General features: G+C 34.7%; 2 protein-coding genes across 4 annotated transcripts; both read left to right on the plus strand.

Moving 5' to 3' along the window:
- The first annotated feature begins 6,216 nt into the window (after positions 1-6,216).
- On the plus strand, positions 6,217-10,316 carry LOC111383107 (paired amphipathic helix protein Sin3-like 2). 2 transcript variants are annotated; one of them, XM_023007182.1, is made up of 10 exons: positions 6,217-6,436; positions 6,547-6,628; positions 7,846-8,079; positions 8,171-8,351; positions 8,450-8,548; positions 8,669-8,842; positions 8,926-9,211; positions 9,582-9,718; positions 10,081-10,156; positions 10,240-10,316. In XM_023007182.1, the coding sequence occupies exons 2-10, from the start codon at positions 6,549-6,551 to the stop codon at positions 10,275-10,277; spliced, it is 1,305 nt and encodes a 434-aa protein (XP_022862950.1). In that variant the 5' UTR covers positions 6,217-6,436; positions 6,547-6,548; the 3' UTR covers positions 10,278-10,316. The 2 variants fall into 2 exon arrangements, with proteins under 2 accessions (XP_022862950.1, XP_022862949.1); XM_023007181.1 differs by having other exon boundaries at positions 6,217-6,420.
- Positions 10,317-10,826: 510 nt separating this feature from the next.
- Positions 10,827-26,679, plus strand: LOC111383106 (paired amphipathic helix protein Sin3-like 2). Of its 2 annotated transcripts, none has more exons than XM_023007180.1 (24): positions 10,827-11,036; positions 11,147-11,228; positions 12,612-12,845; positions 12,937-13,117; positions 13,216-13,314; positions 13,435-13,608; positions 13,692-13,977; positions 14,353-14,489; positions 14,852-14,927; positions 15,011-15,040; positions 15,304-15,497; positions 15,679-15,833; positions 17,173-17,300; positions 17,480-17,734; positions 18,653-19,216; positions 19,443-19,534; positions 19,793-20,380; positions 20,591-20,688; positions 20,768-20,906; positions 20,992-21,144; positions 21,253-21,416; positions 25,304-25,415; positions 25,816-25,986; positions 26,248-26,679. In XM_023007180.1, exons 2-23 carry the CDS (start codon positions 11,149-11,151, stop codon positions 25,948-25,950), a joined length of 4,074 nt encoding a protein of 1,357 aa, XP_022862948.1. In that variant the 5' UTR covers positions 10,827-11,036; positions 11,147-11,148; the 3' UTR covers positions 25,951-25,986; positions 26,248-26,679. The 2 variants fall into 2 exon arrangements, with proteins under 2 accessions (XP_022862948.1, XP_022862947.1); XM_023007179.1 differs by having other exon boundaries at positions 10,827-11,020.
- The last annotated feature ends 406 nt before the right edge of the window (positions 26,680-27,085 follow it).

A 27,085-nucleotide genomic window follows, 5' to 3' on the forward strand; every position in this document is an offset into this window, starting at 1 on the left:
TACATAATGGTAGGTTGCACGGGTATATGCATTGAATTCACATAATCTTCAACTAATATAGGGCTTCGTTGATGATAACTCTCGACCGAACTGGCTGTGGCAATTGAAGTGGATCCTAGACTTGATTTTGGTTTTGGTTTTGATTCTCAGCCATATCTTTTCTAAATTGTTTAAAGGTTCTTTCGACTCGGGATCTAATGGAACGAGCACGACCTCATCAAAAACAAAAAAAAAACACGAGAGATTTTAGGAAGATTGATGAATAGTCTAAAGCAAAAGAAAATTGGATCTAAAAATTATAATTAAACAAAATTATTCTCTGCGCCTCAAATAAAACCTGTAAACATACGAGATAGTTGACAAGTAATAATCTAATAAATTGAGTTATTATCTCAAGAGGAATACCTGTTAATTATAAAGTACCAATTTTTACCAAATTCGATCTATGTCACACAAAAGAGTTGCTTGTTTTGTAATTATTTTAAAATAAATTGAGAACACTGTAAAATATTGATTTATCAAATAATGAGATGAATTATTGAATTTTAGAATCTACCTATTGGTTTCTATTTCCAATTCTTGACATGTGTAAGTTATTGTTATTCAAGCATTCGAGATAATTGATAATCCATCAATATCAATATTCTTTTTAAAGATATATTAAACGTATCCTTAGCACGACCCAATCTATTCCTAATCTGAATTCATATGCGAAGCAAGCATTTAATCAAATGATTATCATACATGATTGCACATGCCCTAAAATTATTCCTAATACCTAGTGCCCCATGTGTCAAATATACAATGTTCTATTTATTACGAGTCTCTCAACACTATGAATAAGCAACAAGTTATCTAACTGGTAGATAGGCAATCAAATAATGCAATATTCGTGCTTACTTAATCACAAATACGAGAAATAATTAAAACACAATAAGTCTTGAATTAAAAATATAACTTAAGAGGTTCCATCATCCATCCAATACATGAGAAGTTTAGCCTAACATAATTGTATCTAAATTACACAAGTTAAGAAAAACACCAACCAATTCAAAGAATCGATGTAGATGCTTGAGAAATCAATTTCTTGCACTTTTTCATTCGATTTGCGCCTTGAATCTTCAATTCTTTGTGTTATTTCTCTCTAAAGCTCTTGTTTGACATCATTTGAGTGATAGAATATGTGATAATAGCTTCAAAGTACATTTCAGACGGCTCTTTGTAGGTCAAAAATGTGTAAAGTATCATACCATAAATAATCGAAGCAAGAAAAAGGAAAGAAAATAATTCACAGCCTGAAAGCCATGCATATGCATGGTATATTTTATGCGTACGCATGTTAAAATTATTTTTTTAGCCTTAGTCTGATGCATTGATGGCCATGCACAGGCTTGTGTGGGCATAGCTTTAGATTTTGGAATTTTTCATGTATACTTTTTAGGGTTTTTTGTTTCCGTTCATTTTTATTTTGTTGCCTTCTATTCTCATCCAATTGTCTCTTAGAACTCTTGAATCTTCGTTATTATGTCCAATACATCTATTGATAAATTTCACTTTAGTCCGTAAAACTTTGAATGTCTTGTAATTAAGTTCCCTTTCTGTCTTTTTCTCCAATCTGTTATTTGTATCAATTTGTACCTAACAAACGCAATATAAATATAACTAAGCCTTAATTAAATAAAATAACCAATAAATACTCTAATTTAAAAGCTTAAGTAAGTGTACAAAATATCCTTATCGGTGATTTCTAATGGTGATTCCAAACTTTGTGTGGATTTTATTCTTGATACAATTTGTACATTCCATATGTGACTTAATAAGGATCGTTTTACAAAATATAAGGTGGTTTTGAGAAGGGCTGTGATTATGGAAAACAACGTGTCATGTAAAATAGTTGGAATTGAATAAATTAGGATTGAAATGTTTGACGAGGTTATCAGGATACTTACAAATGTAAGACATGTTCTAGACCTGAAGATGAATCTTCTACCCCTGAGTATCCTTGATGCTAAGAGGCGTATTTGCACTGGTGAAGGAGTTCTGAAATTCAGCAGAGGTACTCTTGTAATGAAAGGACAAAGAAGCTCAAATTGATTAAATGAAAAGGTAAAGAAGTTACTAAATTGTGGTATATGAATGAGAATTGATGGCTAAATTGAGCAAAAGAGGACTTCTTGATAGGCAGATCACTAGCAAGATGAGTTCTGTACGTATTGTGTTTTGGAATATAGAAGATGGTTAAATTTTTGAAAGAAAGTCACTATACAAATGGAACACTTGATTATATCCATTCGAAGCTCTGGGGACTGGTGATGGTGCCTTTTAGAAGATGTGCATATTATTTGTTAACAATAATTGATTATTTCTCCAGAAATTTTTGAATTTTCTTCTTTAAGTAGAAGAGTGATATGTTTGGTACCTTCAAGGATTGGAAGACAATGATTGAGAAACAGACTGGAAAGTTGGTGAAACATCTCTATATAGATAGTGGCTTGAAGTTTTGTTTGAATGAATTCTATGGAAGACAGAAGGGATTCTGTGNATTTCAAGTGGGGGAATTTGTCTACCTAAAATTAAGACCATATCGGCAATTGTCCTTAGCTCAACGGAAAAACCTGAAGCTTATCCCCAAGTTCTTTGGTCCATACAAAATTCGGGCCAGAGTTGGGAACGTGGCTTATAAATTGGAATTACCTCCAGGATCTAAGATACATCCGGTCTTCCACGTTTCACTTCGAAAAAAAAGCATTGGGGATCATGACATTGTTGCAACTTCCTTGCCACCTATCCCACAAGAATCTGCCCCACACCCACTTCCTCAGGCGGTTTTGGAAACTTGGCACGTTAAAGGGAAATATGAATTGTTGATCCATTGGCAGAATCTTTCTCCAGCTGATCCACTTGGGAGGACTTTGATGATTTCAATAACCGATTTCCTTATTTCCTTGAGGACAAGGAAATTTCCAAGGGAGAGGAGTTGTACCGCGTAATTAGACAATTATCTTGGCCAAGATAATTGTCTAATTTCCTGATTTCTCTTTTAGTTCCAATTAAGATTAGCCTTATAATTTGTTTTTCCATATTGCTTTTTTATTACAATAATGTTTGCTCTTGTAATTTGCTTTTCTCATAAAGAAGTATCTTGTAATGACTATTTATTAGCAAGAGAAAAGTGAATAAAACCATAAAATGAATTTGTCTTCAACCATGTGTTGATTTAGGAGTTTTATTGGTTTACTCGAACTAACCAATACAAGGAGGCCTCGGACCCCTCAAAGTATCCAACCATATCACCATTATAGGTCGTCAACGCAAGAACGATCCTTAGTCCTTATCCGTCAATCGACGTATTACTCGATCCATATCCGAAGCATGTAACAGTATGCTATGGTTTGTATACGTCCAATTTTGACACATGTAGTTAGCAGGTACATTGCAAATTCTGGCAAGGAACATATGAAAGTAGTGCAGTGAATTTTTAGATACTTGTGTGGCTCTTCTAATGCTTGTTTGCACTTTGGAAGAAATTCAAATGGAGTTATTAGTTATGTCGATTCAAATTTTGCAGGAGATCTTTTACAAGGTATACGTTTACCATTATTGGTTGTGCTATCAGTTGGAAGGCTACATAGGTAAAGTATATGGCTATTACAAAAGGCCTGTAAGGAGGCTAGGTGATTAAGGGGATTGTTTAGTGAAATCAGTGAAGACCTGCAGATATCTATGATTGAGGGGATTGTTTGGTGAAATCAGTGAAAACCTGAATATATTTATAACTTTTTTGTAATAGTTGAAGTGTTATTTTTCTAACAAAGGATCGAATATTTTACAAGAGGACATAACACATTGATGTGAGGTGTAATTTTGTGCTTGACATAATTAATCGTAGTGATATTGTAGTGAGCAATATTGATACCAAGGAAAATTACGTTGATATGTTGATAAAGGCATTCTTTATGGCCAAGATTGAGTATTATTTGGACTTGGTTGGTAATTGTTGCTGGATTAGCCCTTAGGGGCTTGTATGGAAGAGGTGGGAAATTGTTAGTTAAAGAGTGAAGAGTAATTCCTTGTATTGAAATTTGTGTCAAGATGAAGATTTGTTGAAGTGTGATCCAAATTCCATTGGAATTGAAAGTTTGGTTGGAAAAGTGCTTTGAATAAGTCAATATATGGATTTAGAATATTTTGGGTAGAGATCGAACGTCCAAGCATGGGGATTCAAGAACCTAGGCGCCAATCGAAGAAAGAAACAAGTTTTGGAACAAAGATCTAGTGCTCCATTGCTTCACAAGTGGTGCTCCAGCACTGCCTTGGTCGTTTACTATCTGCGAGCTACTTCGCTTGAGTGGTGTATTTATCCGGTCCAGATTTTGTTGTGATTCTGCTGAGTTTCTAATATTTTTTTTCGTTTAAAACACTACAATTAGGGTTCTATATATACTCCACGCCTCGTAGTCTTCATACAATTAGAAAACATTATATTTGGTCAAATACATCGAATCTTGTAACAACAATCCATTGATCTTGATTTTGGTCTAGTGAAATTCTCCTCCTCCACTTGTGACTTTTTCCATCTTGATTTTTCACGTAAAATCTTGGTGTTTTTTTGTTAATATTAGTTTATTCTTCTCCATTTTTTTCCTTTAATCAGCTGATTCTTTTTTAGACATCTTAGTGTAACTATAAAATAGGAGTCTCTTTTACATTATGAATATAGAAAAAATTATTATTTTATATTTTCTACAACATGTTGGAGAAAAAAAGATGAAGGACATGTTAAAAAGTTTGACACAAGCTTGACTTGATTCAACATGGCTATCCAACTGTAAAAATATGCCATTGAAAGGTTGGAAACATGTTCTACTATGAAGGCTAAGTACATTTGTGTGTTAATGGATAAATTTTACATCGGTTAAATGCTCATATATACACCAATGTATAAGTGATTGAGCTGCTTTTCTGAACTTTTAGGATGAAATTTCAAGCAGTATCAAAGTCCATCAAACTCAAACGAGCTATTCAATCCAAAAAAGACTAAAAAACAAATTCACAAATTTCAAGATTTATCGCTTAAACGAGCCACCATTTTGTGAAAGCATGATAAGGGATAAATTTCATATTGGTTAAATATCGAAACATGGCCAATATATAAGAGATTGTGCCACCCTTCTTAAAAAGATTGATATTTTAAGATGAAATCTCAAATTTTAATCACGTGATCCATGAATGCATCTTCATTGTGTTTGGTGAATTTTAAAAAAACCATAATTTATATTTTCTTGAGCATAAGTTTCATATTCTGGATATAGTGCACTATTTAATATTTTATCTTTTTTCGACACATTTGTACAGCTACTTTTGGATTGACGATTTATTTATGTCTATTTTCCGTCAGCTAATTATGCACATGTTTTGTACATCTTTTATTACTTGTTACTGATGATATTATCAAAGCACTGATTAAGATTTCTTTTTCTTTTCATTCTATCTATTTGTACATTCTCTTTTTGACTATCAACATTTGATTTGAGTGATAACCTTCTAGTTTATATTTTTGTAAGGATGAATTCAAGTTCACGCACCTTCGTTTTGCTACCAAATGTAGCTAATTGCAATTTGCATTTCTCATTAGTAAAATAGACATATTCTTGATATAAATTGTATTGAGATGCGTTTTTCAATGTTCCATCCATTTGATACGGCATATTATGTTGTATATCGGTATAATATTATTACATTCTTGAACCATTATATAATCTGAATTCTAAAAATAAGTAACTGTGACTTACTCATTTGACCACAAATTGTGGCTCAAAAATTAATAAGTCAAATTTTTTTTGGTAAATGTAAAGACTCCTATTTGTGATTGGACAATGCTACATGTAAAAACATTTTTTTATACAATTCTTTACTTACTATTCACGTTAGGAGTGGGGACCACAAGCCGTCATTTTTTAAATACATGTGAGGTCCACACATTATGTGAGAGGGAGTGAAAAATTTTGTGAACCATAGTTTGCGCATATATATTTATCCTTTGTGATGTTATACCACTTTTGAAAAGGCTGGCAGTGAAATTTGGGCTACGAGAGCCCATATCTTGCAAGTCCAAAAGCCCAAATTATTCTGTTTTCGCGCAAAAGCCCAATAGTTTCCAAATTTCTACTTCTAATCCTCTTATACACGTAAGTATACCTCTTCTCATATTGAGAGATTTCGGTTTTTTCACCTCCGTTTTTTCGTATAGTTGATTGTTATTGTTAGAGTTCTCTCAAGGTTAGAGAGAGAAAGTTAGAAAGAAGGGGAAAGTAAAAGAAGGAAAAATTCAGAAAACAATTCGATCCAAAGAATTGAACTGATCTTTCAATATTTGGTTGGTTAAGATTAGATCTGTTCGCTGTTTTTCCCTTTCTGAAGGTAAAGAACTTTACTGGTCAGTTTCTGTGAGAAGTGTTTATTTTTTTTCTAAACTTTCTTTTTGTTCATCTCGCGTTTGAATTTTACGGTTTGTTTTATTTTGATGATTTTTGTTTGTTATTGCAGGAATGAAGCGATCACGAGAGGAGGTTTATGTGAACCCTCAATTTAAGCGGCCATTGGGTTCTTCGTCTTCTCGTGGAGAATCGTAAGCTCTTTAATATTTGTATATATGGAATTGGTTCGTTTCTTGTGATTTATTATATTCATCTGTGGTATCGTGATTTTTTTCTCGGTAGTAGCGGTCTTTTGTTCGAAGATAAACTATGTGGTGTTGAATTTAAAAGTTACTTGTTTTCGATTCAAGTAAAATTTTGACGATCAGAGCTAGTGGATAACATTTTTGCTCTTCTATAGAAACTCCGTCAGTTCTCCTTAACAGCAGTAAGAGAGATGGCACCGGAAATAGGAAGAATTAGGTTATACTATCATCTAGGGTAGCTGAGAGTTCTTGTTTTATTTTTAATTTTTTGGGGGGTGGTGGTAGGTGTGATGGGCCGATAGGGAAATAAAGTTTGGGTCTTTAGACGTGGTGCTGCTTTGCTTTGGGGTTTATTATCAATTTATTTTATAGTTATTACACCCTCAGTCCCACAAAGATAGGCTTGCTTTTCTTTTTTCGTCAGTCCCAAATTATAGGCCACTTTCCTCATTGAAAATATAATTAATTTCTTAGTTTACTAATATATCCCTATTTAATGTACTTTATTATTAACAAATTTGAACTACTATTTATATCATTATTTTATGTAAAGGTATATTAGGAGATTGTTTTCCAATAAATTACTTTTCTTAATCTTTGTGAAAATGGAAACAAGCATATCTTTGTGGTACGGAGTAAGTATTATTTCCTTTTTTCTATGGGCGATGGGATTCATGGGAACGGTTCAAAGTTATAAACGTCTCAATTATTTTTTTGGCTGTATTGAACGGAGGTTTTTACATTGAACCTGACTGGTAGTCGTAGTAGTGGAAATTAACGACCTTTAGGAACAAACATAGCAGCCAATGATATGATAGTGATATTTTCGGTGGAGGAGAGTACTCATACGGTCTTGTGTCTCTTGACTCTCTTCCGAAGGTATTCTCTGTTAGCATTCTTGCCTGTGCTCTTCTAAGTGTAACATAATGGATAAGTGAAAGCATTGACTATCTAGACGCATACTTCATTCAAGGGTCCTTGACCATCCTTTATAAATGGGAATTATGGTTTCTGGAAAAGTAAATTTAAGTGCACAAGGGAGAGAACTAATAATTAATTAGAGCTCATGTGTGCAGTGCACGTGTTGTCTAATTAAGTTTCAGTTGTATCTATTTTTGAATTATCATTGTGACGTGTGTATTTTAAATTTCCTTGTAATAAAGCTATGGGCTGTCACATGCCCCTGGCGGCGGCGGCGGCAGCGGTAGCGGTGTTGGAGGAGGTGGTGCTGTTGCTGGAGGTAGTGGCAATGTCGGTGGTGGTGCTGGTGGTAGTACACAAAAGCTTACAACCAATGATGCCCTAAGTTATTTGAAGGAAGTCAAGGACATGTTCCAAGATGAAAGAGAAAAATATGACCGGTTCCTTGATGTCATGAAAGATTTCAAGGGACAAAAGTAAATCATCTTCCTTGTTAAGATTAGCTTGTGCATATTACTATTGAATGGATCACTTTTTAGCAACTTCATTTTAATATGTTACTTGCAGAATTGATACAGCTGGTGTTATAGGACGGGTGAAAGAGTTATTTAAGGGGCATCCTAATCTTATCCTTGGGTTCAATACATTCTTGCCCAAGGGTTATGAAATCACCCTTACTGATGAGGAAGAGGCTCCAAAAAGGACGGTCGAGTTTGAAGAGGCTATAAGTTTTGTAAACAAGATTAAGGTGAAAATTTCTTATCACTTACACAGTAAGGGGTTTGAAATAAAGTTTCTAAATAGAATATAAATACCAATATCCTACTGGACTTTGTGCACCTGCAGAAACGATTCCAAAATGATGATCATGTTTATAAATCATTCCTTGACATCTTGAATATGTATCGGAAGGAACACAAGGGTATCACTGAGGTTTACCAAGAGGTATATGCATCTTGTTGAAATGTTTTGTGTTGAATAGAATAAGCAGACTCCTTGGAATTTGTCAATTTCTAGATTTTTGTGGTGCTTCTAATTATTTTAGTTTGTAAAATCCATTTGCAGGTTGAGGCCCTTTTTAATGACCAACCAGATCTCCTTGAGGAGTTCACTAGATTTTTGCCAGATACTTCAGCTACAGCATCAGTGGCACATGCTTCTTTTGGACGGCGTCCGTTCAATCATTATGATGAGAGGAGCTCTGCAATGCCCACAATGCGGCAATCCCATGTAGATAAGGTTATAATTTTGTACACTTGTTTTTCTTTATGTGTCTGTTTTATCATTTCTTGTTTCTAAATGAGATGTCCTACAACATTTAGCAACGTTTGCGGAGGGATAGGATTATTAGTCCCCATGGAGAACGTGATCTTAGTGTTGAGCGCCTAGATCTGGATGATGATAAAACAGTGATGAAGAAGAAGCGTGCTGACAAGGAGAACAAGGATAAGAGATATCGTGATCACGATGACAGGGAACCTGACAATGAAAACAATGGGGACACTAGCATGCATCGGCTTTCGGAGAAAAAGAAATCTTCCCGAAAGGTTGATGACTTTGGAGGGAATTCTAATTTGGCTTCCTGTGATGATAAAGATACATTGAAAAGTGAGTGAACGAGGCCCCTATATTTTATTAGAATATAGAGTAATTGTCCAATTCTGGTATCAACTTGCATGCCCATATTTCTGCAACAGTGGAATCCTGGGATTTTTTGTGTTTTTTGTTTTCTTTGTAGGAAATTAGTATAATTGAAAAATCCTTAAGTGCACTATAATTTTTTTAATGATTTATCTTAACACCCCTCTAAAATAAAGAGAGAGTAAAATTTAGAAATTATTTATGAGTACAATTTTTTAAGTTTATGTTTCAAGAAAAAGACGTTACAATATGTGTTTATGTAGATTGCAATAGCTCATATGGTTATGGTTGACTTGTTAACGAGCCTTTTAAAATTTGGTTGGATTTATCATTTCAGGCATGTACAGCCAAGAGTTCACCTTCTGTGAAAAAGTTAAGGAGAGGTTACGCAGTTCGGATGATTACCAGGCATTTCTGAAATGTCTTCATATTTATAGCACCGAAATAATCACAAGAAAAGAATTACAGAGTTTGGTATGAATATCATTCCATCTTTTGTTGTGTTTCAACACTTCACTAGCCACTTTTTGGATATCAATAGCTCTTAATTTATATTTTTATTCAGTTCATTTTGTTCAAAAACCATCTTAATTATGCCCCTATTCCAACAATTGATTTACATAATAGTAGTATATGCTCCAACTTGCATTTTAATTTTCTATCATCTCTCTATTTAATGGCAACATTTATCTTGCTTTAAATTGAACCTCTGAATATTGAATCGCTGCTCTTCCTTTGCCTATCTATCATGTTTACTCAGGCTCTGTCCTATTTTTTATTTGGTGGCAACATGTAAATGCACTTCTTTATCTGTTACTAACATGAGTTATTTTCAGGTTGCTGATTTACTGGGTAAATATCCTGATCTCATGGAGGGATTCAATGAATTTTTGGAACGCTGTGAACGAATTGGTATTGCTAATGTTTTGTCGTGTGTAACATTTTACGTTTTGATTTTTTTTGTTTCTAGTTCTGACTTGGTGTTTGTTTTGCAGATGGATTTCTTGCTGGTGTTATGGGCAAAAGTATGTAATTTTCCTGCTATTTGTTTCCATGTTACTTTATGTATAGCATGTATCGTACTTATTTTATTACATTCTTGAACCATTATATAATCTGAATTCTAAAAATAAGTAACTGTGACTTACTCATTTGACCACAAATTGTGGCTCAAAAATTAATAAGTCAAATTTTTTTTGGTAAATGTAAAGACTCCTATTTGTGATTGGACAATGCTACATGTAAAAACATTTTTTTATACAATTCTTTACTTACTATTCACGTTAGGAGTGGGGACCACAAGTCGTCATTTTTTAAATACATGTGAGGTTCACACATTATGTGAGAGGGAGTGAAAGATTTTGTGAACCATAGTTTGCACATATATATTTATCCTTTGTGATGTTATACCACTTTTGAAAAGGCTGGCAGTGAAATTTGGGCTACGAGAGCCCATATCTTGCAAGTCCAAAAGCCCAAATTATTCTGTTTTCGCGCAAAAGCCCAATAGTTTCCAAATTTCTACTTCTAATCCTCTTATACACGTAAGTATACCTCTTCTCATATTGAGAGATTTCGGTTTTTTCACCTCCGTTTTTTCGTATAGTTGATTGTTATTGTTAGAGTTCTCTCAAGGTTAGAGAGAGAAAGTTAGAAAGAAGGGGAAAGTAAAAGAAGGAAAAATTCAGAAAACAATTCGATCCAAAGAATTGAACTGATCTTTCAATATTTGGTTGGTTAAGATTAGATCTGTTCGCTGTTTTTCCCTTTCTGAAGGTAAAGAACTTTACTGGTCAGTTTCTGTGAGAAGTGTTTTTTTTTCTTCTAAACTTTCTTTTTGTTCATCTCGCGTTTGAATTTTACGGTTTGTTTTATTTTGATGATTTTTGTTTGTTATTGCAGGAATGAAGCGATCACGAGAGGAGGTTTATGTGAACCCTCAATTTAAGCGGCCATTGGGTTCTTCGTCTTCTCGTGGAGAATCGTAAGCTCTTTAATATTTGTATATATGGAATTGGTTCGTTTCTTGTGATTTATTATATTCATCTGTGGTATCGTGATTTTTTTCTCGGTAGTAGCGGTCTTTTGTTCGAAGATAAACTATGTGGTGTTGAATTTAAAAGTTACTTGTTTTCGATTCAAGTAAAATTTTGACGATCAGAGCTAGTGGATAACATTTTTGCTCTTCTATAGAAACTCCGTCAGTTCTCCTTAACAGCAGTAAGAGAGATGGCACCGGAAATAGGAAGAATTAGGTTATACTATCATCTAGGGTAGCTGAGAGTTCTTGTTTTATTTTTAATTTTTTGGGGGGTGGTGGTAGGTGTGATGGGCCGATAGGGAAATAAAGTTTGGGTCTTTAGACGTGGCGCTGCTTTGCTTTGGGGTTTATTATCAAGCACCGGAAATAGGAAGAATTAGGTTATACTATCATCTAGGGTAGCTGAGAGTTCTTGTTTTATTTTTAATTTTTTGGGGGGTGGTGGTAGGTGTGATGGGCCGATAGGGAAATAAAGTTTGGGTCTTTAGACGTGGCGCTGCTTTGCTTTGGGGTTTATTATCAATTTATTTTATAGTTATTACACCCTCAGTCCCACAAAGATAGGCTTGCTTTTCTTTTTTCGTCAGTCCCAAATTATAGGCCACTTTCCTCATTGAAAATATAATTAATTTCTTAGTTTACTAATATATCCCTATTTAATGTACTTTATTATTAACAAATTTGAACTACTATTTATATCATTATTTTATGTAAAGGTATATTAGGAGATTGTTTTCCAATAAATTACTTTTCTTAATCTTTGTGAAAATGGAAACAAGCATATCTTTGTGGTACGGAGTAAGTATTATTTCCTTTTTTCTATGGGCGATGGGATTCATGGGAACGGTTCAAAGTTATAAACGTCTCAATTATTTTTTTGGCTGTATTGAACGGAGGTTTTTACATTGAACCTGACTGGTAGTCGTAGTAGTGGAAATTAACGACCTTTAGGAACAAACATAGCAGCCAATGATATGATAGTGATATTTTCGGTGGAGGAGAGTACTCATACGGTCTTGTGTCTCTTGACTCTCTTCCGAAGGTATTCTCTGTTAGCATTCTTGCCTGTGCTCTTCTAAGTGTAACATAATGGATAAGTGAAAGCATTGACTATCTAGACGCATACTTCATTCAAGGGTCCTTGACCATCCTTTATAAATGGGAATTATGGTTTCTGGAAAAGTAAATTTAAGTGCACAAGGGAGAGAACTAATAATTAATTAGAGCTCATGTGTGCAGTGCACGTGTTGTCTAATTAAGTTTCAGTTGTATCTATTTTTGAATTATCATTGTGACGTGTGTATTTTAAATTTCCTTGTAATAAAGCTATGGGCTGTCACATGCCCCTGGCGGCGGCGGCGGCAGCGGTAGCGGTGTTGGAGGAGGTGGTGCTGTTGCTGGAGGTAGTGGCAATGTCGGTGGTGGTGCTGGTGGTAGTACACAAAAGCTTACAACCAATGATGCCCTAAGTTATTTGAAGGAAGTCAAGGACATGTTCCAAGATGAAAGAGAAAAATATGACCGGTTCCTTGATGTCATGAAAGATTTCAAGGGACAAAAGTAAATCATCTTCCTTGTTAAGATTAGCTTGTGCATATTACTATTGAATGGATCACTTTTTAGCAACTTCATTTTAATATGTTACTTGCAGAATTGATACAGCTGGTGTTATAGGACGGGTGAAAGAGTTATTTAAGGGGCATCCTAATCTTATCCTTGGGTTCAATACATTCTTGCCCAAGGGTTATGAAATCACCCTTACTGATGAGGAAGAGGCTCCAAAAAGGACGGTCGAGTTTGAAGAGGCTATAAGTTTTGTAAACAAGATTAAGGTGAAAATTTCTTATCACTTACACAGTAAGGGGTTTGAAATAAAGTTTCTAAATAGAATATAAATACCAATATCCTACTGGACTTTGTGCACCTGCAGAAACGATTCCAAAATGATGATCATGTTTATAAATCATTCCTTGACATCTTGAATATGTATCGGAAGGAACACAAGGGTATCACTGAGGTTTACCAAGAGGTATATGCATCTTGTTGAAATGTTTTGTGTTGAATAGAATAAGCAGACTCCTTGGAATTTGTCAATTTCTAGATTTTTGTGGTGCTTCTAATTATTTTAGTTTGTAAAATCCATTTGCAGGTTGAGGCCCTTTTTAATGACCAACCAGATCTCCTTGAGGAGTTCACTAGATTTTTGCCAGATACTTCAGCTACAGCATCAGTGGCACATGCTTCTTTTGGACGGCGTCCATTCAATCATTATGATGAGAGGAGCTCTGCAATGCCCACAATGCGGCAATCCCATGTAGATAAGGTTATAATTTTGTACACTTGTTTTTCTTTATGTATCTGTTTTATCATTTCTTGTTTCTAAATGAGATGGCCTACAACATTTAGCAACGTTTGCGGAGGGATAGGATTATTAGTCCCCATGGAGAACGTGATCTTAGTGTTGAGCGCCTAGATCTGGATGATGATAAAACAGTGATGAAGAAGAAGCGTGCTGACAAGGAGAACAAGGATAAGAGATATCGTGATCACGATGACAGGGAACCTGACAATGAAAACAATGGGGACACTAGCATGCATCGGCTTTCGGAGAAAAAGAAATCTTCCCGAAAGGTTGATGACTTTGGAGGGAATTCTAATTTGGCTTCCTGTGATGATAAAGATACATTGAAAAGTGAGTGAACGAGGCCCCTATATTTTATTAGAATATAGAGTAATTGTCCAATTCTGGTATCAACTTGCATGCCCATATTTCTGCAACAGTGGAATCCTGGGATTTTTTGTGTTTTTTGTTTTCTTTGTAGGAAATTAGTATAATTGAAAAATCCTTAAGTGCACTATAATTTTTTTAATGATTTATCTTAACACCCCTCTAAAATAAAGAGAGAGTAAAATTTAGAAATTATTTATGAGTACAACTATATTTTTTAAGTTTATGTTTCAAGAAAAAGACGTTACAATATGTGTTTATGTAGATTGCAATAGCTCATATGGTTATGGTTGACTTGTTAACGAGCCTTTTAAAATTTGGTTGGATTTATCATTTCAGGCATGTACAGCCAAGAGTTCACCTTCTGTGAAAAAGTTAAGGAGAGGTTACGCAGTTCGGATGATTACCAGGCATTTCTGAAATGTCTTCATATTTATAGCACCGAAATAATCACAAGAAAAGAATTACAGAGTTTGGTATGAATATCATTCCATCTTTTGTTGTGTTTCAACACTTCACTAGCCACTTTTTGGATATCAATAGCTCTTAATTTATATTTTTATTCAGTTCATTTTGTTCAAAAACCATCTTAATTATGCCCCTATTCCAACAATTGATTTACATAATAGTAGTATATGCTCCAACTTGCATTTTAATTTTCTATCATCTCTCTATTTAATGGCAACATTTATCTTGCTTTAAATTGAACCTCTGAATATTGAATCGCTGCTCTTCCTTTGCCTATCTATCATGTTTACTCAGGCTCTGTCCTATTTTTTATTTGGTGGCAACATGTAAATGCACTTCTTTATCTGTTACTAACATGAGTTATTTTCAGGTTGCTGATTTACTGGGTAAATATCCTGATCTCATGGAGGGATTCAATGAATTTTTGGAACGCTGTGAACGAATTGGTATTGCTAATGTTTTGTCGTGTGTAACATTTTACGTTTTGATTTTTTTTGTTTCTAGTTCTGACTTGGTGTTTGTTTTGCAGATGGATTTCTTGCTGGTGTTATGGGCAAAAGTATGTAATTTTCCTGCTATTTGTTTCCATGTTACTTTTATGTATCGCATGTATCGTACTTATTTCTTGAATTTCAGAGGAGAGAAGTAACCTCAGCCCACCCAAATAAAATAGAAAAAGGAAAATGCAAATGCAAATACATAAGAAAAATGTAAAAAAGACACTCCTTTTTTTGAGTAGAAAAAAGTACAACTTCATGATAAGCGGTAAGTTGCGGTTCACTTTTCTTGATGTGTATTCTAAGGAATTTGTTCTATTAGCAGAATCATTATGGAATGAAGGACATTCTTCAAAGGACTTGAGAATAGAGGACAAAGATAAAGAACAGAAGCGTGAATTAGATGCAGGTAAAGAAAAGGATAGGTACAATTTGAAGTACTGGGGAAAATCCATTCAGGAGCTTGACCTTTCTAACTGTCAAAGTTGCACTCCCAGTTATCGGCTTCTTCCTGAGGATGTATGAATATTTGCTTTTCTCTTCTCTTTCTTCAGCTTATGTACTATTTTTCTAGCCTAATAGTTTTGTTACTTTATGAAGTGAAAAGTATATATCAGTTTAATTTAAGAAATCATGTTTTATTATTATTATTATTATTTTTTTTTTTTTTGACATTCCTTTTATATATTTATCTATGCAGTATCCAATAACTTCAGCAAGCCAGAGGTCGGAGCTTGGTGGTCTGGTTCTAAATGATCATTGGGTATCTGTCACATCTGGTAGTGAGGATTACTCTTTTAAACACATGCGTAGAAACCAGTATGAAGAAAGCCTGTTTAGATGCGAAGATGATAGGTATGCCACCTTCCCAATTTTTAACTCATCCTGTTGTCCTCCCCTATATGGTCTAGAGCTGGTCTTTGATCCCATGACCTTGGTAACATAAAAAGAGGAAGTTGAGCTCATCTTGCCTCTCCCCCCTATGCTGGTGACTTCTAGTCATTATCTTCTGGCATACATTGAGTAAACACTTTTTTGCTCTGCTACATATTTAAGTTTCAGGAGTGAAATATCATAAGAAGCATGGATAATTGTAAATTCATTATGTACCCCGTATTCGATATGTATCCAAGTTTGGACAGTCTCCTATACGCTTCGATACATATCGGATATGTGTTTTTTAATTATTCTATGTTTGTTATATTTTTTAAATTTTCTATACGTATTTTTAATTATTTTTTTATACCAATCGGCACCTTACTATCCTCTCTGGTGGCAATGCAACAAAAAAAGTTTCAAGCCTTATTCAATTGTTGAAATCTTTTGGCATCAAATCAAAAAGGACGCTTTGTCGACCAATAATAGTTGGTGCGTTAGCACTTTAGTTTTATTGCAGGATTAGAACTCATGAAGGAGAGTTTTACTGGTTTTAAACTCTTTTAAAACTCATTATTATTGGCTTTAGATTAACAAAAAAATTTACTTAATAGATAACAATTGTTATTATCAATAATTTATTGAAAATAGTTAATATTTATTGGAAATACACAACTGAAGTTTTAATTTAACTGAAAGCTGGAATTTTTCCTTTTTTTTTTTTTTTTGGAAATACGCAATGGTATTAACTCTCTTAATACATGTAAAATCGTGTTAATAGTTGACAAATATATTTTTATTTTTGTAAAATTTAAATAGATAATAATATTAAATCAAAGGAGAATTCAAAATGTGGGACGCCGAAGACTCATTTGATATTCTTGAAAGTGTTAGATTACTTGATATTGCTAATCTGTTATTAGATGAGCTAGAGCTGGAAGGTATTATTTTTAATGATAATGACGAGGCTGATATGGGTAATGTTGAAGAAAATGAAGTTGGGACGATTAAGGATTAGAATAAAATGCTTTAGTATTATTTTTAGAGCTGGAAGGTATTATTTTTATTATCATGCTTCTGTTATATATTTATATATCCGCGTATTCTAATTTTTAAAAAAAGTTATATCAATGTATTTGTATCATATCATATTCGAATTACGCATCCGAATCCCTGCTTGTTAGGGAATATCTACTCTTGGTATTACCACCTCAACCTGTGCTTCCATATTTTCTAGTGTTTTTCCAACATGATGAGCCTGAGCTTTTCCTAATTGGAGGTTTTCCTTTGTTCATCGGATTTCTGTTGGATGTTTCAGATTCGAACTAGACATGTTGTTGGAGTCTGTGAGTTCGACTGCAAAGCGTGCAGAGGAACTCTTGAACAGTATCAATAATCTTTCAATTGGTTCAGATGGTCCCATACGTATTGAGGAGCATTTTACAGGTGTGCAATTGTGGTATTGAGGATATATATTTGCGCTCGAAAGCTATTTTGTCCAATCCAGTCCTCTCATTCAATTAAACACACACGGGGACACGCGTACATATGTATATGTGTATGTATTTATGTATATATATTCATGTATTTTTACTGATATATGGGTTCTTCCTCTTGGTTTTTAGCTCTAAACTTGAGATGCATTGAACGTCTATATGGTGATCATGGTCTTGATGTGATGGACATATTGCGTAAAAATCCACCCCTTGCGTTACCTGTTATTCTAACCCGCCTTAAGCAGAAGCAAGAGGAATGGACTAAGTGTCGTTCAGATTTTAACAAAGTTTGGGCTGAGATTTATTCTAAGAACCATTACAAGTCTCTTGATCACCGTAGCTTCTATTTCAGGCAACAAGATTCAAAGAACTTGAGCACAAAATGTAAGTTGAGCATTGATGTTATATATGATCTATTGTTTCATCTGGTGATATGAATTTGTTATATTACTTTTCATTTTCTTGTCCAATCATTATAAAAATGCAATATGATAATGTTAACATTTGGGTGGAATATCTATTATTTCATTAAATGGTTGCATGTTCATGATGAAATGATTTCAAATTTAGCCTTTTGCATTCAGTGGAAATTTTGCTGCAGTGTTGTTGTGCATCAAGAAGTTAGTGAGAAACTATATTCAATTATTTTAGAATGATATTTCTTGATTTGTGTGTTTTTATCATCAGCATTTTAACTAGTCATGGCTATTGTCTTTGTTATTGCTGCTCCATTGTCTTTGATGCCATTTACTGTGCTTGGTGACTCCAGTGTCACTGTCACTACAACAATCTTTTGGCTCATCTCCAGTTGTATGCTTTAGTACAACCATTAATGCCACAACCTCATGGATCAGATCACCAGTTGCATGCTTTCATACAACCGTTAATGCCACAACCTCATGGCTTAGATCTGCAGGATCATTGTATTTTCTTCCTTGGGAAATTTGCCAGGAAACATTTCCATCTCCTTTTGCCTCTTCACATTTGCAAAAAAATTGTTTGTTATCATTGGGAATATAATTTCTCTGAAATATACTGCCACCTTTTACTAATTGATACCAATGCCTCACACTTATTGTTGTTTAATGTCCCTTTTAGTTATCTCTTGCCTGTGTAACATTTTAAGCATATACAAATTGTGATTCTATCTCCCCTCATTGAAAACGTTATAATTTTCTTCTGGATCATGGATGGATCGATTATTTATATGAGTCACTATTTGGATTATTTGGAGACTGCGAATGGTGCTCTCAATTGATTTTCTGGTTCTCATAGCTATTTTTTCATTCTTTTGATGGACAGCCTTAGTTGCAGAGATCAAAGATGTCAAGGAGAAAAATCAGAAAGAGGATGATGTACTTATCAGTATTGCTGCTGGAAGCAGACATTTCATCAGTCCAAATCTTGATTTCCAATATGCTGATGTTGATGTTCATGAAGACGTGTATAAAATTGTTAAGTATTCGTGTGAAGAGGTCTGCTCGACGAAGGAACAATTAAATAAGGTACTAAGGTTCTGGACCTCTTTTCTTGAGCCGATGTTGGGGGTTCGTACTCGGCCTCATGGTACAGAGGCTACTGAAGATGATGGTGCCTCTAAGTGCCGAACTGCGAAAAATGCCGCAACAAGAATAGTTGAAATTGATGAAAGACCCAGTGTTGATGCTAATACCATAGACTTAAAGCAGCCAAAGCCTATCTGCAATGGAGATCCAAATGCTTCACCTCACCAAGTAAATTCCTGCAAGACTGACTTTACAAATGGGGGTGGTGTGCTGGCTAAAGCCGGTGGATCAACTGTGGCTTCTGGCGAAAGATTAACCAACTCTGACACAGCTGTTACTAGAGGACCAGATACTAATCATGGTATGCATGTGGGGGCAACGGTTATGGCTTGTATGTTATTGGTGATTTGTGAAGATAGATTGGCATTTTGATATTCTTGTACAGCTGATTCATGATAGTATTGCGTAGATTATCTTCCATCTATTTATCGATTGGTTATGATCTTACTTATTTTTTTCTTTTTTCTTTCTTTCTTTCTTTCTTTTTTTTTGGGTCAAAATCATGGATATATATTTTGAACTTCAAGGATGTGCTGCAAATCATTCGCGAGCTAGTAACAGTCCTACTGAGGAAGGTCATGGAGCCAAGCCTAATATGGAAGATTTAATGTCCTTGGAGGTATGAGCATATGGTTGTAGCCTGTCATTTGGATCCCAAATATGTTCTGAAATAGGCATCTCTTTTTATCATAATTAGTCACTGCCAATCATTTGTTCCGAACCGTGGGTTAATGGAATCCTTTAATGAATCCATCAATACAAGCATCGAAAATGCTTTTATTGCATCCCATTTGTTTGTTTGTGGGGGTGGGGGTGGTTAAAGCATGTTGGTTTTTCTTTTTATCTTGACATATTTATTTTTCTTTTTCTGAAATAGGATGGTGAAACGTCAAAGTTGAATCAATCTGCAAATGGAGGGTTTGAAGAAGGATCCAGACATAATGGATATAATAAAGGTTCTATTGATCCCTGCAAAAATGAGAAAGAAGAAGGCGAGCTATCACCAACTGGTGATTTTGAAGACAATTTTGCCACCTATGCGGATGGCAGTTTACAAACCGCTCGTAAAAAAAATCACTGCAATGATAGCATGCAATATGAAACAGGTGGCCACGAAGAAATTTCTCCAGATGGAGATGCTGATGACGAGGACAGTGAAAATGTCTCTGAGGCTGGTGAAGATGTTTCAGGAAGTGAGTCTGCTGCTGATGAGTGCTCCAGGGAAGAGCACGAGGAAGATGGAGAACATGATGTTAAAGATGAGAGCGAAGGTGAGGCTGAAAATCTGGATGAAGATCACTGTGTTGGAGGAGATGGTGTATCAGTGCCACAGTCTGATCGTTTCCTACTGACTTGTCAGCCTTTGTCAAAGTATGTGGCTTCTCCGCTACTAAGTGATGGGAAAACAGATCGACATATTTTTTATGGGAACGACACCTTTTACGTGCTTTTCAGGCTGCACCAGGTAAGGTTACAATAAACTTATTTATTTATTTATTTTTCCTCTCTGTTTATTTGATCCAAGTGGAAATGCTTCCTTGCCCCAAAACCCGCTCCAAAAAATCTTAAAGAATAAAAGAACTAATCTCTAGAATTATAGCATGCGTGTTGGTTTTAGGTTTACGCTTTTCATTTCTTTATTTTATTTTACATGATTTGTTGTTAATTCTTCCAGACACTATATGAGAGGATATTATCAGCTAAGGTGAACTCAGCATCTGCTGAATCCAAATGGAGAAGCACAAAGGACACATGCTCTGATCCCTATGCAAGGTGATTAAAAAAATAGTATATAATGAGTTTGGGAGTTATATTGAATTCCATTAATTCTAGTGGAACATGATAAATGCAGATTCATGAGTGCACTGTTTAGTTTGCTTGATGGATCTTCTGATAATGCAAAATTTGAGGATGATTGTCGATCACTACTTGGAAATCAGTCTTATGTGCTATTTACATTGGATAAGCTGATATATAAGTTAGTCAAACAGGTAAGCTTCCTAAAAATTGTTTTACTGCCTTTCCATTTCTTCTCTGCTTAAAAGTGTATTGTTTGAATAATGTTTCTCTTTACAGCTCCAAACCGTTTCCAGTGAGGAGGTGGACTTCAAGCTGCTTCAATTGTATGAGTATGAAAAATCTAGAAAACCTGAGAGTTATGTTGATTTGGTTTATTACGAAAATGTTCATGTCCTTTTGAACGACGAGAATATATACCGGATAGAATGTGTAGGTTTCTTGATACTTTGATTGATTCCTTCTAGTTATATGTCACTATATATTTGTATCGTGTTTATTTGAAAAGGAGATAATTAGTTATTTTCATGCTTCTTGTAGACATCTTTCCCCACCTGTTTGTCTATCCAATTAATGGATGATGGAAATGAGAAGTCTGAAGTTGTTGCCGTTTCTATGGACCCTAACTTTGCAAACTATCTCCATAATGATTATCTTCCAGTTGTTCCTGGACGAAAGGAGTCGTCTCCGGTTATGCTGAAGAGGTATTGATGTTATTTGTCATCGTCACATAATTAAGAAATAAGCATCATCCTGCTTACCATAATGAACTTTAAAAAATTGTTGTTGTGCTTAACAAATTTCGTCTAAGAAGATGAGGAGTGGAGTGTTATTTGTATATTATACATGTTTCTTGTACATAATAGTTAATTTAATTTTATATCCATATGAGATACGAAATTAGATTTTTGGAATTAAATTTTTTTAATACTATGACCTTTAATAAACTGCTGGATTCTTTATTGTAACAAGGCTTGGGACTTTACCTCTTTGTTTCTATGACTGATATGATTAGACACAATTAGACTATGCTAGCAGCATGTTTTAGTATATACCCATGATTTAATTGATGCTAAGTATCAGCTTTTGAGTCTTAGTTTTCCCGTGCAAATTATACTTGAGTTATGGATTATAAAAAAAGTCTCGTGGTACTCATTATTCCTGCTAGTGCTAGAGTGAAATGAGTAGTACAGGTTATCCATCAATTCTGAAATACGTTTGCTTTGTATCTCATCTGCACATTCTATTTTTTTTGTTTGTCAACTCCATTAATACTTTTGACAATGGACGCGCATAAACAAACCCTATACTTGCAGTAGAGTTGTAGAAGAAGGGAAGGGGAAGAGGAGAATAAAGAGGGGAAGAAGAGAAACTAGACATAGGAGAATTTGGAGTGGAAATATTGTCTCTTCTATTCATCAGAAGTCGGTACAATATAATGCATAATACTGTACATAAACCCTGTCATGGGGTTTTGCCTAGTCTGGTTTAAGTAGGAAACCAACAAGGGTAATACCTAAATTTAGTCGAAGTAGGAAATTTTAATAATTCCAAATAGAACAACTCTAAACTTGGCAAGATAATATTATGAAATCTCTATGAATCTCATCTTTCTCATCTGTCTAGAGAAATCGGCCCCAGCAGGATAGACTAAGACAACATTGCCAAGGGGACGATCTTTCTTCCTAATCAATAATCAATATTGAGCTCATATCTTCTGAAGAATTAGCTAATTAAAAAAAGCAGCAAGAGTGAAGGATTAGCACATTGAATTGGAACAAATGATTGGAGATTCTCCCAGGTTGACTTTGGCAAGATAGAATGAGAACATTTTAGAGGGAATGATCTTTCTTCCTAACTAAAAATCGATATTGAGCTCCTAATGGAAACATAGTGTGTGTGTCATCTGAATCATTAGCTAACTACAAAAAGTGGGGGGGAAAAGTACGAAGGACAAGCACATTGGATTGGAACAAATGATTGCAATATTAATGGCTTGAATGTGCTTTGACAAGGAAACAATTCTATTCAAGTGCGATAGCTAGTAAAATAGAGGAGCATTTGATTTTATGCGATTGATCAAGAACGTTTTCCTTAGCATGTTTAGTATAGTGCACAAAGCATAACATAAAAATCCCATTGAAGTATTTGTGCCTACCGTGAACATTAAAAGAAATCTCATAATATCTAATGTAATTCTTCAGCATGAAAATGGTGAATATGGTCGACGGTCTAATGACAATTGGAAAGGTTTGCAAACATATTGAAGCGACATGGACCCATCAAACAACATAGTAAACTTTAGGACAAAGTCAATGTGAAAGTAACATCAAGGACTAAGAGAGTGATTTTGGCACTAAGTCAAGGGCTTGTGGAATGTTTACATGGGTGGAAAATCTTAATAATTCTTCAAGTGGGGCATTGTTATCCGTGTCCAGTAAAGGTGTGATCGCAATAGGCAAAGTGAGGGGCTGAGGGCTCATATGGAACTTAAAATTTTCGTCCTTACTATTGGAACATTCTATGGGATCAGTAGCAATAGTCTATCTTCTTCTTGGTTTGGAGAATGAAAATTGAGTTTCTTGACAGGAATCTGTTTTGGACATTCAGAATCTAAAAGTTCAACTAAGTGACAAAATTGAGAATTGGGACAGCAAATGAACATGGCCTGGACACTGGAAGAACAATACACTAAATGAAGTTCGGCTTTCTAGCAAGTAGATTTGTTTGTAGAGTTTATCTTGGAAGATTAACCCAACTACTCTCACTCCTAAGCGTAGGATTAGACCTTTGGGAATCAGGTGACAAATGTGGTGTATGCTTTGTGGGATTTACTTTCAGCTCTGAGAATTTACTTCTTCGGTTGTTTAGAGATGTGTTGACGTAGAAGTATCTTTCTAAGTGTAACGCTCAGGGGTAAGCTTCGTCTAAAGTCTCGGGGTGGGATATGAATTTATATGATGCTTAAGCTCAGGAAGTAAGCCATTTACTAATTTGGAAGTTGTGACGTGGGGAGTCGATAATAGTTGGATTAAATTGCCTTTATTGCAAAAAGAATTGGTCTTGATGAGCAGGGATGTATCCGTTGCTTAATATTCATTTCATCTCATTCTATCCTACAAAGTGATAGGACATTGATCGAGATGGTTAATGTTACGTAGTACAGACTACCAATAATCATTGGTGGATCCTACAATTGTGAAACCAGCAACATGAATAGAGCAAGAGTTACTCATGTTATGCAATTTAAAGAAGCTTTCAAGAGTATTGAGACAAATAAGAAAGCCTCACATTAGGTTCACTAAAGTATCACGATTGAATATGGTTTCCTAAGTAACATAATGGACTCTTTCAACATTGNTAAGAAAGCCTCACATTAGGTTCACTAAAGTATCACGATTGAATATGGTTTCCTAAGTAACATAATGGACTCTTTCAACATTGGCCCTCCTAGAATGAGAATAGTTGTATTGATAAGGCAAGGTTAAATGTTCCCAATGGTGGCATCTAGCTAAGGGCTCAGCATATTTACGAGCCATGGTTTTAAAAATTCCATTGGGGTGCCCGCATCAGAGTGAGGTGAGCAAAAGAGTCCTCAAAGAAAGCACTGATCGTGAGGCAATTTTTGGAGGTGTATAACTGAGGAGTTTGAGATTCGTGCCTTAAAGCACTCACCCAAAGTTTGCATGGTGCATGCTTTTTGATTCTTAAAACTTATTTACTTTGCTTTTGGGGACCTAAAAACACAAAAATACTGATTGACCCATTTTGGGAATAGCCCGTTGCCCTTATAAATGTTAAATAAAATGTTTTTTTCCTCATACGCCCACTTTGGAAATAATACATTGCCGCCATCAAACTGAAATAATAGCTCATTTTTCTTGTAACTTTATAGATTTTTCTTTTGTTTGTTTGTACACTTTAATTTGTTCTTTTATGAACTTGATTTTTTATGAGCTTATTTTGCATTTTAATAATAACTTGACTTTGTCTTGGTTTACTGTGGGGCTTAGTTCTTGTCTCATGAAGTTAAAATGCCTCGGTACTCTGTTACCTTTTTAAGCATTGCCTTGGAGGCTTCACATATGAGTTGTTCATGTATGTTGAAATTAAAGATGATATAACAAAAATTACAATGCATAAAACGTTTTTATATGAACAGTTAATGCACAAAATAGGAACACAAATTTAAAGATAAGGTCCAGTATTTTTTTACCGCTTTTTCTATCGGGGCTTGCCTGGTGTAATTTAAGGAAACCAACTAAGGAAATAAAACTTAACTTTAGTCAAAATAGAAAATTACAGTAATTGAAATAAAATAACTCCTAATTTGGAAAGACAAGTATGATATCTTTAAGAATCTTCATCAACTTTGGATGGACAGGACTGTTTTGCTGATGCTAATATTGTAAAAAGAATTGATAACCCGATAAAATGAATTAGAAAGGGAGGAACATATTAGCTAATTTTTTTTCTCATGTGTCTGGTGGTACTTGATTTTTTTTCCTTGTTTTCTGTTACTGATCTTGATTTACGCAGAAATTAATTAATTTTGTCAATTGGATGTTTAATCTGTTCATAACACGTGCAGGAATATGCATAAATATGCCAATCTCGATGAATCTTCTGCTTTGTGTATGGCTGCAAAAAATGTTCTATCGATTAATGGTTTGGAATGTAAGATGGCATCCAACTCATCCAAGGTATTCTTTATCCTATTATGGTATCTTGCACCTACACTAAGATCCTATGATCCGTTCATTTACAAATATGAATAATTTCTAGTTCAATGTAATCTTCATTGAATTAGGTGTTGATTGATGCCTGTTGATTTCAATAAGCTGACGCTTTTATTGCTTGTTACACAACCATGAGTACTTACGTCTTGAATTAATTTCATGATACTTACGTCTTGAATTAATTTTATTGCTTGTAGTATGCTAGTCCGGTTCTCTTTGCTTGTAGCCATGATATTATGTCTAAATTATTTGAATGCCCTCTGGTTGAAGTTTCCAATTACTTTGCTCAAGTGGAATCTCCCAGATTAAGTGATCTATTTATTTCATGAAAAATTATGCCTCTAATTACAAAATTTGCTTTCAGATATCTTATGTCCTGGACACAGAGGACTTTTTTATTCGTTTGGGGAGGAGAAGGAACCAATTGGGGGACAGATCGTCATGCAATAACCAAGCTAGGGTATTACGGTTTCACCAATTTTTGACAACCTCGACATGATATATTTGGCCTTACTATGATGCCGTGACTATTAAGGTATTTGTACTTTTTCTTTATTGAGTTTTTCAAAAATTAACACCTTGTTTAGTAGTTATGCTTAAAAAGTTAACTCTCAACGTCACAAGTTTCACAATAATCAGCTTTTTTATTGTGGTTAAAATGGAAATAATTTTGACAGCCAAGTAAGATCTACTTTCAGAATAGGTAACTTTTCTTAAAAAATTCGAGATAGTAATCTTTTCTCCCTTTATAAGATCTAATAGTCTATTTACTTGCTCATGTGTTTCTCTTTGTTAGAGTGTATTCTCACTAGGTCCGCTCGATACATGACTGAGCAGCAGATTATTTACTTCTCAACGAGCCCAGTAACCGTGAGGGAATGGAGTTTCTCTGGATTGTTACGTCTTGTGAACTTATGTTAATGGTATGTGCTCCATTCATCTGTATATAGGACTCGCCGTTAATCTCAATTGTAGAGTCGTGTTTATTAGTGATTTCATGAGCGAAAAATAGCCCCTTGCTTTCATTTTGTAATCTCATAGTCTTTATTTGATTCTGCTATAAGTAAGAGATAGTGATGGTGGGAGAGGGAAATAGTATGGTAGAATGTTCAGATTTCAAAAGTTCAAAATGTTCTTTTATCTTTTTTTGTACAGAGCTTAAACCCTGATTCCTGTTTAAAGACTCTTTGTAAATTAAGGTCTTCCCATTTTATCAATATCTTTTATATGTTGGTCTCATTTTCCTTCAATGTTGATTTGGTGATTGATGAATATGGAAGAGTTAGACCCAAATTACATTGCTGCTACAGTCCCCAATCTTTAGCACGGTATGTGTTTACGCTGTAAATTTATTCGAAAGAAGCATTATGGAAACAACAAACCAACCCAAGTCAATGGATTGGAAAAAGACCGTGGCTAATTAATTGAAAAACAATAGCATGTACCAGCAAAATATGAAGTTCAGTGACTCTGGAGGTGAAGTTAGTGGAGACCTAAAATCAATTTGATGGTGTAACGGGGGTTTCAATTAATAAAATAAAGCAGCCTTGATTTGGACAACTTACGAAAAATTTTGGCGGGATGGTCGCATTGTCTTACGTGGTGCGATCGTAGAATAAAGAGTTATCACCAGA

This window comes from Olea europaea, unplaced genomic scaffold, assembly GCF_002742605.1.
Source record: "Olea europaea var. sylvestris unplaced genomic scaffold, O_europaea_v1 scaffold2613, whole genome shotgun sequence".
NCBI classification, from domain to species: Eukaryota; Viridiplantae; Streptophyta; class Magnoliopsida; order Lamiales; family Oleaceae; genus Olea; species Olea europaea.

What these genes read in the sequence shown, in the direction of transcription:
- LOC111383107 (XM_023007182.1), top strand. Translation starts at nt 6,549, where the DNA reads ATGAAGCGATCACGAGAGGAGGTTTATGTGAACCCTCAATTTAAGCGG. An exon ending in GTTTTGTAAACAAGATTAAG is followed by an intron (nt 8,352 to 8,449) that starts GTGAAAATTTCT and finishes GTGCACCTGCAG; the next exon opens with AAACGATTCCAAAATGATGA. An exon ending in TCACTGAGGTTTACCAAGAG is followed by an intron (nt 8,549 to 8,668) that starts GTATATGCATCT and finishes ATCCATTTGCAG; the next exon opens with GTTGAGGCCCTTTTTAATGA.
- LOC111383106 (XM_023007180.1), top strand. Translation starts at nt 11,149, where the DNA reads ATGAAGCGATCACGAGAGGAGGTTTATGTGAACCCTCAATTTAAGCGG. An exon ending in AAAGATTTCAAGGGACAAAA is followed by an intron (nt 12,846 to 12,936) that starts GTAAATCATCTT and finishes TGTTACTTGCAG; the next exon opens with AATTGATACAGCTGGTGTTA. An exon ending in TGCTCTGATCCCTATGCAAG is followed by an intron (nt 20,689 to 20,767) that starts GTGATTAAAAAA and finishes TGATAAATGCAG; the next exon opens with ATTCATGAGTGCACTGTTTA.